The sequence below is a fragment of the Megalobrama amblycephala genome, linkage group LG24 (assembly GCF_018812025.1).
Source record: "Megalobrama amblycephala isolate DHTTF-2021 linkage group LG24, ASM1881202v1, whole genome shotgun sequence".
Classification (NCBI taxonomy): Eukaryota; Metazoa; Chordata; class Actinopteri; order Cypriniformes; family Xenocyprididae; genus Megalobrama; species Megalobrama amblycephala.
In genome coordinates, this window is record NC_063067.1 from 1751893 (window position 1) to 1772500 (window position 20608).

Genomic DNA, 20608 nt, shown 5'->3' on the forward strand with positions numbered 1-20608 from the left:
TAGTATTTTCAAGTATTTTAAAACTACAAAAATACAAAACAGTAAAGTATTTTGATACAAAATACAAAGCCATTTCCATCAACCCTATCAAATACAAATAACAAAATACTATTTTGTATTTGAAATACATATTTGAAATCATAAATACTGCCCATCCCTGTTGGTAACCAGATATCTGATGGCACCCATCAGTATTTTTTTCCTACTATGTAAGTCAATGGGTGCCATGAAATGTCTATCAACATTCTTTAAAAATATCTTCTTTTGTGATCATCAGAAGAAAGAAACTCACACAGGTTTGGAACAACATGAGTAAATGATGACAAAATTTTTTTGTGTGAACTGCCCCTTTAAGCAAATCCATCTCATTTTGAGGACGTGAAGTCACCACACAGCCAGAGTAGTGAGAGTTATTTATTAGAGCGCATAATGCAGAACAGATCAAACCATTATTAAACTAACAGAGAGAGAGCGAGTTAACTAAACTAGTCTTTCCATCTGCCAGTGGTGGTCAACATAAAGAGATTTATTATTAACCTAGATGTGAGCAGTGCTTTAAAACTAACACACTCACACTGACAGTAATAAATAGGCACTGTTTAGGGAGCGTCATAAAAATCAACATTATTTAATTATCTTGCAATCTCTTAATTAGAGCATGTGAGCAGCGCTATCAGTCATTACTGGTGTTTAAGGCACTAATTGGTCAATACTGCACACGCTGGCTTCACCTCCTCCGGTCTCCTTCCCTTTTTCCTGGGCGCTTTTCTCATTGAACTACATCTCCCATGATGCACTGGTGCTAGTGTCATGCGTTTGGCTCAGTCTCTGTCCCTGAGGGCTCGGAGGATGTAGTTTTCTCTCTCCAGCTGAGCGTTTCTCTCCGAGAGCTCTTTGATCTGTTCTCTCAGCACCTCCACCTCCTCTCGAACCGCCAACATCAGGTGAGACTTCACCAGGTCCTGCAAACACACACACATTCAACTCTTTCATCATTGAGCTGCACATTATATTATCAATAGACACACTTTTCAAATGTGTTAAAAGATATAACAAATATTTTACAAAACACAAAGTCAATATATGTATCTTTTTAATAAACATTATTATTAATATTGGAAGTGATCTCACCATGGCTTGCTCTATCTTGTTATCAATGGCGATCATACTGCTGTTGGTTCCACTGCAATAGAGAGAGATGAACTTTTATTAATCATTTTCACTATAAAATACAGGTTTTTTATTTTCTTCACAAAAACCAAAAGGAAACAATTCAAGCAGAAAATAAAATAAAATTGGCAAGATGCTAAACTGTTTCTTGGCTGTTTGTGGTTTTCAAGCTGTTTCTTGGTGGTTTCTAGTTTGTTTGTAGGTGGTTGCCAGGCTGTTTTTAGTTGGTTGCTATGCTGTTTCTAGGCGTTGCTATGCTGTTTCTAGGTTGTTGTAGGTGGTTTCTAAGTGGTTTCTTGGCTGTTTCTAGTTGGTTGCTATGCCGTTTCTAGGCGGTTGCTATGCTGTTTCTAGTTTGTTGCTATGCAGTTTCTAGGTGGTTGCTAGGCTGTTTCTAGTTTGTTGCTATACTGCTTCTAGTTGGTTGCCAAGCTGTTTCTAGGTGGATGCTATGCTGTTTCTAGGTAGTTTCTATGCTGTTTCTAGGTAGTTTCTATGCTGTTTCTAGGTGGTTGCTATGCTGTTTCTAGGTAGTTTCTAAGCTGTTTCTAGGTGGATGCTATGCTCTTTCTAGGTGGATGCTATGCTCTTTCTAGGTAGTTTCTAGGCTGTTGCTATGATGTTTCTAGGTAGTTTCTAGGTTGTTTGTAGGTGGTTGCTAGGCTGTTTCTTGATGGTTTCTAAGTGGTTTCTATGTGTTTCACAAGCTGTTTATAATTGGTTGCTATGATTTTTTTAGATGGTTGCTATGCTGTTTCTAGACAGTTTGTAGGTGGTTGCTAGGCTTTTTCTTGGTGGTTTCAAGGCTATTTCTAGTTGGTTGCTATACTGTTTCTAGGTGGTTGCTAAGCTGGCTCTAGTTGGTTGCTATGCTGTTTCTAGGTAGTTTCTAGGCTGTTTCTAAGGTGGTTGCTAAGCTTTTTCAAGGTGGCTTCTAAGTGTTTCTAAGCACTTGCTATACTGTTTCTAGGTAGTATCTAGGCTCATTGTAGGTAGTTGATAGGTTGTTTCTTAGTGGTTCTAAGATGTTCCTAGGCTGTTTATAGCTGGTTTCTAAGCTGTTTCTAGGTGGTTGCTATGCAGTTTCTAGGCTCTTTGTAGGTGGCTGATAGGCCGTTTATAGATGGCCCTTTCTGGGGGATTTATAGAAAAGGCTTGGGTCCTTCCTTCAATGTGCATCTGTGGGTTTTTTATTTGCTTTCTGGTCCAGCAGGAGAAAATGGTGTGTCTGATCACTTAGTAAAGTAGCAGCACACTCTCCTCAACAACAATTTTTGAGGAATCATTGGAGCACAAATGCTGCAGGACTTTCTTTCCTTCCCTCTAGTTACAGTAATGCTGCTCTTAAACACCAGTACAGCACACACAGTCCTCACTGCAGGTCTTCACGAGGAACACTGAGAACGGCTGTACGTGTGCAACACTGATGGTATTGTTCTGAATGCGGTGGGCAGCACATGCTTCTCATAACAGCAAGCTCAATGGATGACGCTCTCCACGACCACAAATACATCATAAACCTCTGAAAGGATGAATGAAAACCTCAAATAACACAATTCAATTCAAACACACACAAACTGAAGCTACTGCATGACCCTAACCAACCCAGTTACCTGTGGAAGAAAAGCAGAAGGGAAAGGAGGGAGGAGTCAGAGGGGCGGAGTCTTGGTTTGTGCGTAAGAGCTCCGCCTCCCTCTGTTCTCACAGAGGAAGTCAATGAGTCCCACACGGGATTCTGACATTTCTGATCACTAACACAGGACTTGCAGGATGATCCGATACGAACAGACCTGGGATTATTGTCTGAGCGCTGTGTCTGAGAGTGACCAGCAGGTGGAGCTGTGTCTGTAGAGGAGATGGTAGGTTTCGTCAAGCACTTTCTGTCTGTTCTTGATGTTCGGCACACGGCGTCTCTAGGTTTGTTTCTGGGTGACGTATGCGGTAAGCGCTTGCTGCTGATTGGCTCTTTTGTTTCCACGGAAACAGCTAAGCACCCAGACCTCGGATAGTAATCAAGCTTCCCGACTGGCCAAGAATCACGAACCCTTCGAGCTCCACCGGCGTTACGCAGAGTCACACTTCTTGTTTCTCCAGCATGGAGGCGTGGCCGACAAATCACCGGTGGAGGGGTGGGGCTAACCGAGGAGGGGTGTGGCTTAGAGTCAGGTGAAGGTCCGTCAAGGAGGACCGGATTCTCTCTTTGTGTCTGGTCATGAGAGACACACGGAGGAAGTGACAAAGGACGAGGCTGTTTTTTACTTTCAAAAATGGAGATCATCTTTCGCACATTAACAAGCATGGTGGGGAATCGGCAGGCGTAAAACCACACATCAAAAGGAAGCTCACTCATGCACGCGGTTTTCTTCAGGCGCCGTCAGGAAGAGCCATCGTGTAATTGTTTCCTCTGACCTCGTTCAGAAGCATCCGGAGAGGATCTGACTCATTCAGTGACATGAAACGATAACAATCACTGTTGCACATCAGAACAAGAGTGACAGCCCAGGGTTATTATAGTTAATCAAAGCAGTAACGACAAAAAAAAACGTTTGTTACTTTATTTTATTTCAGCTTGTTGCTATTAAAAGAAAATTTTTTGGTAACGGAAATGAAGCTGAAATAAAATCTGAATATTAGAAGAAGAACTAAATGTTTCCTTTGACAACTAACTGAAATAAATTTATATGCAATGCATATAGACTTAACATCTATTGTATGCAATAGACTTTCTCAAAAAACGGCACCGTATAGTGTTTGATCACACTGAACCGCAGCTGAGCTACTAAAAAAATGTAGTCAAGTTACTAGCGTCTTAAATGGTTATTCCAAAGCGGTCTGTAATCTTCATGAGACCTCATTGACATTCCTTCATTTCCATCACAAGACCTCCGTCCGTCTCTGAACACCCTGTTGTGCTATAATCCGTCAAACTGGCCCGATGCATGCAAAATCCCAGGATTAGCGTAATCTGGGGAGAAAGTCCACCTGTTCGACCCGTCAGAGCCGGAGATCTCCAAGACACTGTTGATCTCCACTGTTGGCCCACAGGACTTGTACATATGTAAATATGTACAGTCAAACACATACATCAACACTGCACTCTTTGATTCTGTTCTCCGCCCACTGTCCGGCGCAGCCAATCACGTCTCACACTGGGATTCTCTGCCCGCCCACACGGCTCTCAGCATTCCACACTCCACCCACCATCCGTTCCTTCACACACAAACACAGGCTGCATCCCAATTCACATAATATCATGAGAAATCGTAGTATTCCAAAGGTACACAGATGGTCTGCTATTTCTGGTTAGAATTCAAAGTACAGATCCGTGAACACTCAACCCAATGCACGAGGATTCAATTAGAACTACAAACATTAATAAAAAGTCTTAAAAACTACAAACATGGCAGATGTGCAAGACCGATGGTTAAGTACAGAGTAGTAGTGCTGTCAAAAGTACAGTCTTCGGTACCAAGTCGGTAGTGAAATTTTAAAAATGTGAATTCTGACTAACTTAAACACCTCTGATTGGCCATTGTGTTCGTGCACTCAACAGATATGTCTGTGATTGGCTACAATGATCAAAGTTTCAAAAACATGTTGTAAATAGACATCTTTGACGCTTTTCCTTGAGCGCTTACACAGATCCACATGGGAGTGTTTGAAAACAGGTATTCATAGGGATCTGCTGATAAATGCCTGCTTGGTGAAGAGCGTCAAAGATGTCTATTTACAACATGTTTTTGAAGCGTTGATCTTTGTAGCCAATCACAGACATATCTGTTGAGCATGTGAACACAATGGCCAATCAGAGGTGTTTAAGTTAGTCAGAATCCACTCAACAGCTTGGGGGAAATGCTGGTATTCTCACATATTTAAAATTTTAGTACCGACTTCATACTGAAGTAGTGGTACTTTTGACGACACAAGTAGAGAACGGTTTGACTCTTCTGTTTTTTTCTGTGAGACATAAAAGAAGATACTTAAAGGGGGGCCTATAATGCCCCTTTCATAAGATGTAATATAAGTCTCTGGTGTCTCCAGAATGTGTCTGTGAAGTTTCAGCTCAAAATCCCCCACAGATCATTTATTATAGCTTGTTAAATTTGCCTCTATTTGGGTGTGAGCAAAAACACGCCGTTTTTGTGTGTGTCCCTTTAAATGCAAATGAGCTCCGCTTTCCAGAAGAGGGCGGAGCTTCAACAGCTCAACAACAACAAAGATGGAGAATCTCACGCAGCCAAAATGAGGATTGTCAGTAACGGTGTTCAGCCTTTGTTCAAACCGGAGTCGACACTGATGGAGAGACTCAGGAAGAAGTTACAACTTTTAGACGTTTCTGAATGGTTAGTGGATAAATTGATGTAGTTGCTGTGGAGTTGATCAACTCATCCACTAGCATGTGTCGTCATGTTCATCTTTTGTGTTGAATTGACCCTCGTTTGTGAAGCAGTCCGCCGTAAAATGACGGCATGACAACAACACTCTACTACAACAACTCTTCCTCTTCTCTAAAGCAGCTCAACATGGCCCCGCCCCCTTTGTTGGGTGTTCTCGGGGGCGGGGTTTATGTAAATTTTACAAGGCATAATCAATGCATTAAAAATACTTTTATAATGCATTATACATCTTTCCCATCAGCAAAGCGCTACACAAAACATACGCCGTGCGGTGTAAGTATGTGAACTGGGACATTGGAAATCAAGTAAATATTGATTATAGAATCAGATATCAGCTGCCGGCACACCATGACCGATCCTCATGTTTGATTTGTTTGAGAATCTCTTATTTCATGAAACAACTCAACCAAGAAGCTTCGCAGGGTTTGGGTGGTCTGTAGTTCAGCTGTGTGTGTGTGTGTGTGATTCAAAACACAAAATCAGTGTGATACGACACAGTTTGAAACACACTAGCAACTGAATCACACACACACACACACACTTCTTTCTAACTTTCCTGCCTCATCATGAATGGCGCCTCTATTCCTGCACTAATGCAGCTTTAAACTGAGAGAGAAGGAGAGAATGACCAAAAACAAACAAACATGAAGGCCAGAAACACACTTTACTCAAGTACACACTGCAAGAAACACAATGCAGTAATAACAACAGGCTTGTGTTCCCGCACCCATGTAGAGTGTGTGTGTTCAGGACTAGCAAAAGTGTTTGCGTGAGTTGTATGACTGAGGCATTTCCTCTGGGTCTGTGACAGTAAGCACTACGGTGTGAAAACGCTCATCAGGGCCTCAAGAAACCAAGAGCATCACCTTTCCAACCACTCGACTCTCTATAAATACATGCGCACTTCAGCTCACACCTAAATATAGACAAGCAACAACTGGCTTATGTGTAAGACAGACAGAGACAATTCACGTTTCCTCTAACGAAATGTATTGTGGACCAGAAAAAAATGGCACTTTAAACCTCAAATCAAGAACCGGTAACATCAGCGAACACAAGAACTAATGTAAACCAGAAGGCAATCATGCTTAATATTAATTAATACAGAGTCTGGAGATGGGAAAAATATGACAATGGAAGAAAATTGTTGCGTTTCCTTGAGAAACTTAGCGTTCACTCGCAAAGAACACAAAGTGTTTGCAAAAGCATTGAAATATATATATTTATGATATAATAAATATAATTTTCCTCCCATCACCATGTCTTTTTAGGTTCAGCTCTGAAGTCGTAACAAATGTGCGTCGGTTCTGAAAGATTCATAGATCTGGTGACCAAACTCCAGCATCGTTTCAGAGGAACACACCACGAACGATATCTATAACAATAATTAACAATAACTGTATATGTGTCCACAGCACACCAGCAGACAATAATGTTCAGTTTTGTCTTCTGCCTCTTTAAATGCTTGAGCTCTTTAAAAAAGGATTCTGATTGGCTGTTAGTGTTTTGTAATAATCATCAGCTGAAAAAAAACAAAAAAACAAAACAAAAAAAAAACGCTCTAAAATATCCTTAGCGCAAATTATTAAAACTTTATAGTTATTGTTGTGAACTTTGCTATTTTTTTAAGAATTAAAGTGATTATTAAAACATTTTAGTTATCATTATAGTTGTGGTTGGACTTCGCTATTCTCAGAGTTATAACGAATATTAAAACTTTAGTTAAAGTTATCATTATAGTTGTGGTTGGACTTTGCTATTCTCTTTGAGTTATAACAGTTATTAAAACTTTAGTTAAAGTTATCATTATAGTTGTTAAAGTTATCGTTATAGTTGTGGTTGGACTTTGCTATTCTCTTTGAGTTATAACGGTTATAACGATTATTAAAACTTTAGTTAAAGTTATCATTATAGTTGTTAAAGTTATCGTTATAGTTGTGGTTGGACTTCGCTATTCTCAGAGTTATAACGAATATTAAAACTTTAGTTAAAGTTATCATTATAGTTGTGGTTGGACTTTGCTATTCTCTTATGAGTTATAACGGTTATTAAAACTTTTTAGTTAAAGTTATCGTTATAGTTGTGGTTGGACTTCGCTATTCTCAGAGTTATAACGAATATTAAAACTTTAGTTAAAGTTATCATTATAGTTGTGGTTGGACTTTGCTATTCTCTTATGAGTTATAACGGTTATTAAAACTTTTTAGTTAAAGTTATCGTTATAGTTGTGGTTGGACTTCGCTATTCTCTTATGAGTTATAATGGTTATATAACGATTATTAAAACTTTAGTTAAAGTTATCATTATAGTTGTGGTTGAACTTTGCTATTCTCTTTGAGTTATAACGGTTATAACGATTATTAAAACTTTAGTTAAAGTTATCATTATAGTTGTGGTTGGACTTTGCTATTCTCAGAGTTATAACGATTATTAAAACTTTTTAGTTATCGTTATAGTTGTGGTTGTACTTCGCTATTCTCTTATGAGTTATAACGGTTATAACGATTATTAAAACTTTAGTTAAAGTTATCATTATAGTTGTGGTTGGACTGCTATTCTCAGAGTTATAACGATTATTAAAACTTTTTAGTTATTGTTATAGTTGTGGTTGGACTTCGCTATTCTCAGAGTTATAACGAATATTAAAACTTTTTAGTTAAAGTTATCGTTATAGTTGTGGTTGGACTTCGCTATTCTCAGAGTTATAACGAATATTAAAACTTTAGTTAAAGTTATCATTATAGTTGTGGTTGGACTTCGCTATTCTCTTATGAGTTATAACGGTTATATAACGATTATTAAAACTTTAGTTAAATTTATCATTATAGTTATGGTTGGACTTTGCTATTCTCAGAGTTACAACGATTATTAAAACTTTTTAGTTATCGTTATAGGAGTGGTTGTACTTCGCTATTCTCTTATGAGTTATAACGGTTATAACGATTATTAAAACTTTATAGTTATCGTTATAGTTGTGGTTGGACTTCGCTATTCTCAGAGTTATAACGAATATTAAAACTTTTTAGTTAAAGTTATCGTTATAGTTGTGGTTGGACTTCGCTATTCTCAGAGTTATAACGAATATTAAAACTTTAGTTAAAGTTATCATTATAGTTGTGGTTGGACTTCACTATTCTCTTAGAGTTAGAGCGATTATTAAAACTATGGTTATAGTTATGGTTATAGTTGTAATCGTGGTGTGAACTCTGCTACTAGTTAGAGCGATTATTAAAACTTTATAAATTAGCCTATAGTTATCGTTATAGTTGTAGTATGGACTTCACTATTCTTATACAGTTTAAAGCGATTATTAAAATTTTATAGTTATAGTTATTGTGAACACACCGTAAGTGTAGTTATCAGTGACATATGACATACAGAACCAGACGTCATTCTAAAGTCAGATAAGTCTCTCGGCTCACCCGTCGTCTCCCACAAGCTCGAACGCTCGACCCATGCCGAACATGGACTGCGCCAGTGCGAGGGCGGACGGCGTCTGGATGGGCGTGAGTCCAGGATGGAAGGGACTGTCCCGACCCAGGTGCGGTCCGGGCGATGCCGGCTGTGAGCGGGTGGTCCGTAGCTGTGAAAAGAAAATGACACTGGGTTAAAAAAAGATGGATAAATCTCACTGGAAAATCTAGACGAGTGTGCAAGCGCTCACCTTTCCAACAGCATCCATGTCGAGGCGCAGCGGGGCGGGTATGTTGCGGATACGGGGTGTGTTCGGCAAGTGTGGTGACGTGACTGGCTGCGTGTCGTTCGAAGGTGAGGGTGGGCCGCTGTGGGCGGAGTCTGTCCGGCATTGGCTGAGCAAGTAAGTGGTGCCCTGCGAGTGTACCATGTGACCTGTGTGCACCCCCAACGGCTTCAGTCTGGCTCCGCCCACCGCGCCTTCGGCTCCGCCCAGCCCCACTGTCTCTAAGGACTCCAGTGAGTGGGCGTGTCTCATGCTGTCAATCACACGGCGGAGGCCTCGCTCCTCGACCTCCCTCTCCATAACATCCACGCAAGTCCACCGGCCGCGTTTGTAAGGCTCGCCCGGTCCCTGGTCCAAACGCACCACACGAAACCGCGAAGCCCCGCCGGCGTCCAGCGAACTCTGCTTCCTGGCCGTGACAGGTGTGGTCGGCTGACTGGAGCTTTGTTGCATCTGGAGGGCGGGGCTATGACGCAGTAATGGGCCATTGGATATAATTTGAGTGGGCGATGCAGTCTGGCTTCTGGGGCTCCGCCCATGGGCGGGGGTTCTGGCAGAAGGGGGCGTGGCTCTTTGAGCCCCAGGGCTGAGGAGCTCCGTCGGATGGTTTTCTCCAGAACCCTGATTGTAGTCCGACGTAACGCTGGTGATTTGAAAACCGCTCCGTTTCTTTCCACCACTCATTCTGGACAGAGAGTGTGTGAGCGGTATGACGTTATGCTTAAGAGCTCCAAGCCCGATCCTTGTTCATTATTTCACACTCTGGCAGGAAAAGAAAAAGCGAGAAAAGAGTGAAAGAATCTGTTTAAGAAATGGATATCCTAACCATTCCAAAGCAAGTCTCAGTCTCTAGGGTGGATCTGGATCAGATAAACCATATTCTCTGTCCTCAGGTGAACTCACAGGTACGTGGTAAAACTGAAAAGTAAAATAAATCACATTTATTCCATTGCGCTTGGCACTCTATCCTCCTTCTCCCTGCGGCTGTTTGGAGTATTTAGACTACAGCCAGTACAGTAACAAGAGCAGTTTCTCTGCCCAGAAGTTGCGCAAGTCTCGGCTCTGATGGCTGTTTCCTCTGGCAGTTGTGCAGTATGTGCGTTCGCAGCTCAGGACACAATAAAGAGACTCATAATCACCATGCATGCACAGATTTGATTATTCAAGATCAAACAGCCCATCCAAAAGATGTTAACAAAATAAATACAATAATTAGGGCGTTTTAGATGGTTTCCTCTTGCAGCTTAATGCCTGAGCGTGTCAGGGCTTTTTTTTCTAGTCTGCAGGACTAGTTTAGTGACTACAAAAACAAGAAGTTCTGTTTCCGTCAACGTTCTGCTACCGTCTGCTGAGAACTGGTGACAAGACACTGCGCAACTTTAAGAGAAGAACCTGCAAAGAGTCAAATTTAATCACAATCTCTGGAGTTTCAGTTCTGACTGCTTATTTGATTCAAATTACAAGTGGATCTTGCTTTTAACTTAAAATTAAAACTGAAGCAAGTGGAAAAGATCAAACACAACTTTAAGAGTAAAGCTCTAAATGTAACAGTTCTGGCTGTGCATTTGATTAAATTCAGAATCAATTTAGAATCGTTTTGACTTCAGATTTAAACTAGAGCAAGTGTGGAAGCTCAAAACGCTCAGCAACTTTAAGAGTAAAACTGGAGCAAATGGAAAAGATCAAACACAACTTTAACAGTAAAACTGGAATATAATCAGACTCTAAATGTAACAGTTCTGGCTGTGCATTTAATTCAAATTAGAATCAATTTAGAATCGCGTTTGACTTCGAATTAAAACTAGAGCAAGTGTGGAAGCTCAAAACGCTCAGCAACTTTAAGAGTAAAACTGGAGCAAATGGAATATACCAAACACAACTTTAACAGTAAAACTGAAATATAATCAAACTCTAAATGTAACAGTTCTGGCTGTGCATTTAATTCAAATTAGAATCAATTTAGAATCGCGTTTGACTTCGAATTAAAACTAGAGCAAGTGTGGAAGCTCAAAATGCTCAGCAACTTTAAGAGTAAAACTTGAATAGAAAATTCAAAACGTTAAACGTTACAGTTCTGACATTCAAAAATTAGAAATGAACCCAAGCGTTTAACCTCAATTTAAAACCGGAGCAAGAGGAAAAGTTTTGAAAAAGTTTGCGTAAAAGCTTATCACACTTTAAAGAGTAGAACCTGCAAAGAATCAAATCACAATCAAGTGTGGAATTACAGTTTCATTTGATTCAAATTACAAGTGGATCATGCATTTAACTTAAAATTAAAACCATCTTAAACACTTTAAGAATAAAACTTGAAAATAGAATATCACGCTTTTAAACCGTAAATTAAAACCCGAGCAAGTTCAGCAATTTGGTGTAAAAGCTCAAACACACTCTGCAGCTTTTAAGAGTAAAACTTAGAATTAAACTCTAAACGTTACAGTTCCGTTCACAAATTTGATTTAAACGTGGATCGAGTTTTTAATCTAGATGCAGAACTTCCAATATTCCGCACATCAAAACTCAGAAACTTTAAGAGTAAAACTTGCACATAATAAAACTATAAATACTACAGTTCGGGCTGCATGGGGTTGATTCGAATTAAAACTGGAATGAGATTTGATTTCACTGAGTTCACGCAGAAATGACGTCACAGAACGCGCACGTGCACGCGCGCTCCTCGGTCCCCTTAAGCAAATACCCGCATACGTGCGCACAGAAACAGAAGCATTGCACAACACTTTTGCAGCCCGAGACCTGACATTTAATTACACCAAACTAACCCGCATCAGGGTAATATAAGACAAGAATCAGTGCGTTTCTGTCAAAAACGAAACACTACATCAAAGGAAAGCTGTGCAGAAGAGATTTACTGGATCTGGACTGAACCTGAGCCCAATAGAAAAGTGAATTAGGACCAAAGCTGAGCCAGAAACATTCTGTAATCCCACGAAGAAGTCAAATTGTACAGTCACAGATTGTGTGAACTTCAACACACTAAAGACAGCTCACATGTTGCGTCCACACCTAAAATCCCTGGAGGAGGACAAAATATTCCGTTAAACTGAAATCAGAAAGAGAATTAAAATTAAAATCCCTTTAGAGTCAAGGAAACTGATTCAGAATGGTCATCCACACCCGAGGAGTTTGTTTATTCTCCATCAATTTGCATCAGATCCACCCCAATAAAGTACGAATCACAAAATCTCCTCAGGATCTCTCGGCTCCGCCGCGACAGTCGCCGAAATCCCGCAGCTTCGGTTCTCTTGTGGAGTTTCTGAGGGGATTTACTTTAAAGCGACACTAATGAACTCAGATTTACAGATTAATTCTCCTCCAACGAAACTGTTGACAACTTTCCATCACCCGGAAGTTCCGCCTTCGTTCCTGCAACACAACCATACTATGGCGAAGCCGTTGCTCATGAATATTAATTAGGCTACGCGCCTGGATTCAACCAAATCAGCGACATATTTAATATTCATGAGATTAGCCTTCGCTTTAGTACGATTCGTAATCGCGGATACTTAACTTTTATTAATCCGGAGAATTTAGCGTTAGCCAAGACCTTTAGACTTTATAAAAATATATTTTTAGCTTGTCGATGTAAGTCTCAAAATACGTTTTGATCGGGGAGCAAAATAAAATGAAATCAAGTTGAAGAAATGCAGTTTCACACTGCCACCTACCGACTATTTCGAGTAAGTTTTTCATGATGTAGAAGAAATAATGAATACAAAAAAAAAAAAAATCAGATACTGTTATAAAAAGTATCAGTTTATTTTTTTCCCATTTTCGTACACCAATATATTCCCACTCTAAAAACAAACAAGAAAGACAAACCTGATGTAGAAGGGTTAATAAACATTATAAAACAGATACCTGTTATCACAGTAACAAAATAAAGCATGAATCTGCACAACTCCCAAAATGCATCACAGTTTTATTTGCAAAACCTCGTTCTGTTCTGTCAGGACTACATTTAATTGCTTAATAAAAATGATATCCTTAATATATTGTGTATGTAGTAACCATTTAATAACAGTAATATGTCACTAGCTTGTGTTATTTTATGAATATAGTCATTTCTGTGTTGCATTGCTATATGTTCACTATAGAATCTTATTGTTTAACTATATAGAAAGTATGGTAGTTAATATAAATCACTCTAGAATATATATAATGTTTACACTCTCTCCAAAATGCATTTACTTCCAAGTGTTGTAGACATTTAAAAATTGACCATTAACATGCAATCATTTGTACAAATCCGGACGGATCCTGATGAACAAAATCAGTCGTGAAAATAATCCGACTTAGTATTTTCTCTTTGTAGTGTAACTTTAGTTCCTTGCATCATCAGCATTGATAATTTAACACCATTAAACAGACTAAACAGAGGTCAAATGAAGTCGAGGTGTTTGTCTTCTGGGATGCCGTAGTTTTTCTTATTCTCTTCAAACAATTGCGTCAGACCCTACAAACACAGAAACACACAGGAAATAGAGTGTTGAAACAAACCGGAAAGGAAAGATTGTAAAATCATTATGTGCATTTTATTCACCTTCATGTAGAGCGAGTGAAGAGCGTCAATGTCGTCTTTATTGGGAGACGGATTCTGAGTCACGGGAATGGGGTGTCCGACTGCAGACAGACGAAGTTATAATCATCAGAACGTCATACTGACCTGGACGCATTAATAATCTAATCATGCAGCCGCAGAGGTGTGTGTGTGTGTGTGTGTGTACGTACCCACAGTGTGTATGGGTTTCCTGTACGGCAGCAGCCCAAAGCTGTACTGGAAAACACCTCTGGCGTGAAAGAGAGGCATGGCCACGCCCATAATCCTCTGGAGGCGGTCCTGCATGCGGCGGAGGGCGGAGCCAGCGGGGTTCTCCATCTGGTCAAAGAGTTCGTTCTCTCCAAACGAGAAGACGGGAACCAGCCACGCTCTACACACAAAACACAGTGTACAGTGATCAAACCTTGGAGAACGTCTCTTACACACACACACACACACACACACACACGCTCATACCCGTGTTTGAGGGCGAGTTTAATGAAGCCTTTGCGCTGCAGCAGCTGAAGCGTTACGGCTCCTGGTCGCGCATCCAGAGACTCCGGAGCTCCGCCCACTGCGATTACGGCCGCGTGACCTCCACCTGGACGACTCAACAGGAAACTCGCACTGGCTTTCTCACTCGACACCAGCCCTGCGGAGGTCAGAGATCAAAGGTCAGGGTCAAAAGTCACTGTGAAAAGACGCACCTTTACTATTTGGACAAACTTGATTAACGAATATAAACCCCGCCCATCAACAACAGATTGAACAAATTAATTATTTGTGAATTAAGCAGAGAATAACATTTCATCACAAACTATATGAACGAGGCATATCAGTAGCTGTTTCCATCTAAAGTTGTGAATGAAACTTTTGCGAAAAATCGTAATATAATTTCGTAGAATTTCATAGAATTTCGTCGTCATGACAATTAAATGTACAAAACAACCTGAAAGCTCACAAAGATTTTGTGAAAAAAGCACTATTTCATCACAAACAAACTGAACGAAAGAGGTATGTCAGTAGCTGTTTCCATTTAAAGTTGTGAATTAAACTTGTACGAAAAATGTGAATATCGCATAAAATATTTGCGAATAAAGCACCGAATAAATTTTCATCAAAACTAAACGAACGAGGCATATCAGTAGCTGTTTCCATCCAAATTTGCGAATGAAACTTTTGCGAAAAATTGTACTATATCGCATAAAATATTTGCGAAAAAAGCACCTTTTCATCACAAACTGAAAGAATTTCGTCATCATGAGAATTAAATGTACAAAAAAACATGACAGATCACAAAGATTTTGTGAATAAAGCACTATTTCATCACAAACAAACTGAACGAAGGAGGCATGTCAGTAGCTGTTTCCATTTAAAGTTGCGAATTAAACTTGTACGAAAAATGTGAATATCGCATAAAATATTTGCGAACAAAGCAGCGTTTCATTACAAACAAACTGAACAAATGAGGCGTCGGTAGCTGTTTCCATTTAAAATTGCATATTAAACTTGTACGAAAAATGTGAAAACATTTGCGAATAAAGCACCTTTTCATCACAAACAAACTGAATAAAGTTGCGAATTAAACTTGTACGAAAAATTGGAATATCGCATAAAACATTTGCGAATAAAGCACCGAATAAATTTTCATCAAAACTAAACGAACGAGGCATATCAGTAGCTGTTTCCATCCAAATTTGCGAATGAAACTTTTGCGAAAAATTGTACTATATCGCATAAAATATTTGCGAAAAAAGCACCTTTTCATCACAAACTGAAAGAATTTCGTCATCATGAGAATTAAATGTACAAAAAAACATGACAGATCACAAAGATTTTGTGAATAAAGCACTATTTCATCACAAACAAACTGAACGAAGGAGGCATGTCAGTAGCTGTTTCCATTTAAAGTTGCGAATTAAACTTGTACGAAAAATGTGAATATCGCATAAAATATTTGCGAACAAAGCAGCGTTTCATTACAAACAAACTGAACAAATGAGGCGTCGGTAGCTGTTTCCATTTAAAATTGCATATTAAACTTGTACGAAAAATGTGAAAACATTTGCGAATAAAGCACCTTTTCATCACAAACAAACTGAATAAAGTTGCGAATTAAACTTGTACGAAAAATTGGAATATCGCATAAAACATTTGCGAATAAAGCACCGAATAAATTTTCATCAAAACTAAACGAACGAGGCATATCAGTAGCTGTTTCCATCCAAATTTGCGAATGAAACTTTTGCGAAAAATTTTAATAAATTGTAATCGCATAAAATATTTCATATAATAAATTCATCACAAACTGAACGAACAAGGATGAGAATTAAATGTACAAAAAACTGAAAGCTCTCAAAGATTTTGTGATTAAAGCACCAACAAACTGAACGAAGGAGGAATGTCAGTAGCTGTTTCCATACAAAGTTGTGAAATAAACTTGTACGAAAAATGTGAATATCGCATAAAATATTTGCAAATAAAGCACCATTTCATTACAAACTGAACAAATGAGGCGTCAGTAGCTGTTTCCATTTAAAATTGCATATTAAACTTGTATGAAAAATTTGAAAACATTTGCGAATAAAGCACCTTTTCATCACAAACAAACTGAATAAAGTTGCGAATTAAACTTGTACGAAAAATTGGAATATCGCATAAAACATTTGCGAATAAAGCACCGAATAAATTTTCATCAAAACTAAACGAATCAGTAGCTGTTTCCATCCAAATCTGCAAATGAAACTTTTGTGAAAAATTTATAAATTTTAATAAATTTAATAAATTAAATGTACAAAAAACTGAAAGCTCACAAAGGTTTTGTGACTAAAGCACCAACAAACTAAACGAAGGAGGCATGTCAGTAGCTGTTTCCATTTAAAGTTGCGGATTAAACTTGTATGAAAAATTGGAATATCACATAAAACATTTGCGACAGTTCACAAACTGAACGAACAAGTATGTCATTAGCCAAGTTTCCATCTAAAGTTGCAAATTAAAGTTTGTGGCAGAAATTGAAAACTACATTGACCAAAATGCAATGTGGTACAGTCCGATAAGATGGAAGGAAGTGCAAAAAAAACTGGAATATTGCATAAACATTAGCGAAATAAAGCACCGTTTCATCACAGAGTGAACGAACCAGGCATGACATCAGCTGTTTCCATCCAAAGTTAAACTTGTGTGAAAAATTCAGTATCGCATAAAACTCTTGCATATAAAGGAGAAATGTATAACTTTATTTACATGTTTTCTTATCAAATAAAAAATATCATCCACCACAATTGAGCGAAGAATATTTTAAGATTTATGCGCATCTTTGCATTTCTATCCAGTGTTTTTTACTCTATGTCTAAAAATTTAAATAAAATACGGATGGATGCAAACAGCTATTCTGAACAAAAAGTGAACAAAAAGACATGTTGTTCATGAACTGAAGGAATGAGGCATGCTGTTCATGAACGCACTGAACAAAAGCAGACGTGCCGCTCATTCTGAATCTTCCCAGTTTATCATCGAGGAGGAGCAGAAAGTGAACAAACCGTAATGAGCAAGATTTTGTGTCATCTGAGTCTGTTTCATTGATTTACACAATCAACTGTGACACTGTTTCTGTGTGAAATAGTTTTTTACATCAATCTGTTGCACCACTGACCCTCAGCTGAAGAAACACCATCAAACTGGGTAAACGTGACTCAACTCACACATCAACTGAGATTAATGCTTTTAAATTCATTTGTTTCAATTATAGTTGCATAAATAAAACAAGTTACACCAGTAAATAAGCACATTTAACCTCACAAATGAGTGTGATTTTTTTTTTATGTATTTCTCACTCTTTTTAAACAGTATTACAGAAAAAATAAATATGAATGCAATGCTTTTTTTTCCCCTTTGAAACAGCAAAAATGAATGAGAGTACAAGAAATCCACAACAATTTAAAATATGTATTATCTTATTATTTGGAGAAATTAGACTTTTTACTAATAAAGTAATAAGATTGTTATTATTTGATATATTTTGAATTAATATATTGGTAAAACTTTACATTAAAGTCTGATTTGTTAACATTAAAGCATTAGTTAAGTAATATATATATATATATATATATATATATATATATTTATTTATTTTTTTACTCAGTTTCTTATTTTTTTAAAAGTTAAAACGTTTTTAGAAAGTGTATTAACTTTTGTTAACCTTTTGTTTGTTCATGTTCACGCTGCATTAACTAATGTAAAAATTAACATTTAACTAAGATTAATAAATGCTGTAGAAGTATTGTTTGTTGTTAGTTCATCTTAACTAATAATGTTAACAAATGAAACCTTATTGTAAAGTGTTACTAATATATTTTTATAAAAATTATGAAAAAAACCCAGTTTTTGTAAAAAAAAAAGAGAGAAAAAAAGTTTTTTTTAAGATTATCTTTGATTAAAACTAAATTTGACCTCAATTCTTTAAAAAATATTGTATTAATAAAACATTTAGGAGTTGAAAGACCCTTAAAAACCCTTAAAATGACAAAAAAAACATGACAAAAAACAATATATATATGATTTTGATTTTCTAGCATAAAATCATGGCATTAAACATTATTAATAAAGTTTATTAAGTGGATTTCAATTATTTTTGCCGCCTGCAAAGTCTCCATGAAAACTAACACTTTACAATGTTTTCATTTGTTCACTTAACATGAACTAACAATGAAAAATACAGCATTTATTAATCTTAGTTAATGTTGATTTCTACATTACACATCTATATTTTATAACAATATAGTATGTATCTTAATATTAGTTAACTAACATAAAAATATATACTTTTATTATCTAACGTTAACAAAGATTAATAAATGCAGTAAAATGTATATATCGCTCAAAGTTAGTTCATCATATATTAACTAATGAGATCTTATCGTAAAGTGTTCCCAAAGCAACAAACGGACATTCATTCTGCTGACAAAAGCACGTCCGCTCATCGTTCCAGAGAAACTCTGTGTGACTGACTGACTGTGTCACCTACTTGGTTCTAGTTCAGACATTTCCAAACAACACTTTCACAACATCTCATTACACAACAAGGATAAACATCAAGGGCAAACACACACACACACACACGTACTATAGAGTAAACACACACACCTCCACACATGATGTATTCTCTGAAGAAGGGAACTCTGAACCAGAAGGGAAGCATCAGCAGGTACGGCGTGAGTCCCGGGAACATCTGAGAGAATCCGGACGCTTCCGTGCAGAAATTCCCAAATCCACCGGCCACCAGTACACCGTGAGGATGAAACCCGAACAGATAATTATGACGAGGGTCGAGATCCACAGTTTTTATCAACTAGAGAGACAAAGAAACAAAACCATGAGAGATTCTTAAACGAGCGTCACAAAAATTGAGGTTCCTGTGAGGTTTTGTTTAGGTGCAGTACCAAAAACAGCCACCGGGCGACAAACGCTACTGAAACTTTTATTGTGTGTCACAAATTAATACATTTCAGTCACAAAATCACTAAACAGAAACCTCGAGTCTCAGACCTTTCCAACAATATGTGTTTAGTCAAGATTAAATTTTAATAAATAAAATAGAGCAGTAAATTATGCAAAATGTGAAACATGATACCACCCACTAGGGGCGGAGCAAACAAATGATGCCTAATTTTTTTATTTAAAATTTTTTAAAGAAAATCATGAACGAATGCTTGTATAAACTCACTGTGATGGGGAAATAGTCCCGAAAATACGTCCACACGCGCCAACTTCTGACCCAATGTGACCTCCGACCTCCACTTGAGGGCGTGTCCCTGTCCAGATACAGCCAACCAGCGTACAGCGCTCCCAGAATCCACCAATCACTGACACACAAGAGCACAAACAGTGCCAGACAGACCTGAGCTGGACAGAGAGAGAGACACACGTGTGTTTATGATTTATTACAGCAGTACAGAGACTGAACTCTAGAGCCATGTGTGTTTGTTAGTGTGTTCGTACTCATGTCAAACAGTTCACACACACACACACACACACACACACACGTTGTGTTACTAATTTTGTTGTGGACCGACTGACCGCTGGTGCTTTAATGGTTTGTGACTCAAAGGTTCCAGGTTCAGTTCTGATGCACAAACATGAAAAATGTTTGGATGAATATTTAGGTGAACTTTACAAAAACTATAAAGAAGTCTGGCCTATATTTCACCATAATTTAATAATATGAAACATTATTTAAACTTTTTTTTTTTTGCATTATGAAGTTATTTTCATGACAATTATGTCTACTGTAATATGAAAAAATCTCATTTATAGTTGCTTAAATAAAACATAAGATTTACGCCAGTATTTCATGACAAATAAGCACATTTAACCTCACAAATAATCAATAATGTAATTAAGACATTTATGTTTTTGTTTGTTTGTTTGTTTCTGTATTTATATTTGTTCTCAATAAAGCAGCATTACAAAAAAAAAGTATAAATTGTTTTCATATTGTCTACTGTAATATGCAAAAATATAATTTTATCTTAATTTAACCTTTTCAACTTAATTGCCTAGTTGTCATTAAAAAAAAAAAACTTGCATTAAACAGCCAGAGTTTTCTTTAGGCAATATAAAATTATACATTTTTTCTTTTGATTTTGCGATAAAATGACTGCTTAAGATTCACCATTATCAGAAAGAGAATGTCTATTTCTACAAATATCCACTTTAAAATAATATTTTTTCCTTTGCATTATCAAATTATCTTTATGACAATCTCATTTGCATTACTGTAAT

At 37.6% G+C, this 20608-nt stretch overlaps 2 protein-coding genes across 3 annotated transcripts in view; both read right to left on the reverse strand.

Moving 5' to 3' along the window:
- Positions 1–401: 401 nt before the first annotated feature.
- zgc:153012 (uncharacterized protein LOC777626 homolog) lies at positions 402–12662 on the reverse strand. Of its 2 annotated transcripts, XM_048179399.1 has the most exons (5): positions 12403–12662; positions 9232–12300; positions 8990–9150; positions 1132–1183; positions 402–962 (listed from the first exon to the last, which is right to left on the reverse strand). In XM_048179399.1, exons 2-5 carry the CDS (start codon positions 9949–9951, stop codon positions 822–824), a joined length of 1074 nt encoding a protein of 357 aa, XP_048035356.1. In that variant the 5' UTR covers positions 9952–12300; positions 12403–12662; the 3' UTR covers positions 402–821. The 2 variants fall into 2 exon arrangements, with proteins under 2 accessions (XP_048035356.1, XP_048035357.1); XM_048179400.1 differs by lacking the exons at positions 8990–9150; positions 9232–12300; positions 12403–12662 and adding an exon at positions 2784–4759.
- Positions 12663–13020: 358 nt separating this feature from the next.
- Positions 13021–20608, reverse strand: part of mogat3a (monoacylglycerol O-acyltransferase 3a) — an 8690-nt gene continuing 1102 nt past the window's right edge. The window contains exons 2-7 of the mRNA XM_048179401.1: positions 19551–19729; positions 18971–19175; positions 14303–14477; positions 14017–14216; positions 13829–13908; positions 13021–13741 (exon numbers count right to left, since the gene is read on the reverse strand). Of these exons, the coding sequence (XP_048035358.1) occupies positions 13667–13741; positions 13829–13908; positions 14017–14216; positions 14303–14477; positions 18971–19175; positions 19551–19729 (914 nt within the window). The 3' untranslated portion in view covers positions 13021–13666. The remainder of the gene's footprint in view (positions 13742–13828; positions 13909–14016; positions 14217–14302; positions 14478–18970; positions 19176–19550; positions 19730–20608) is intronic.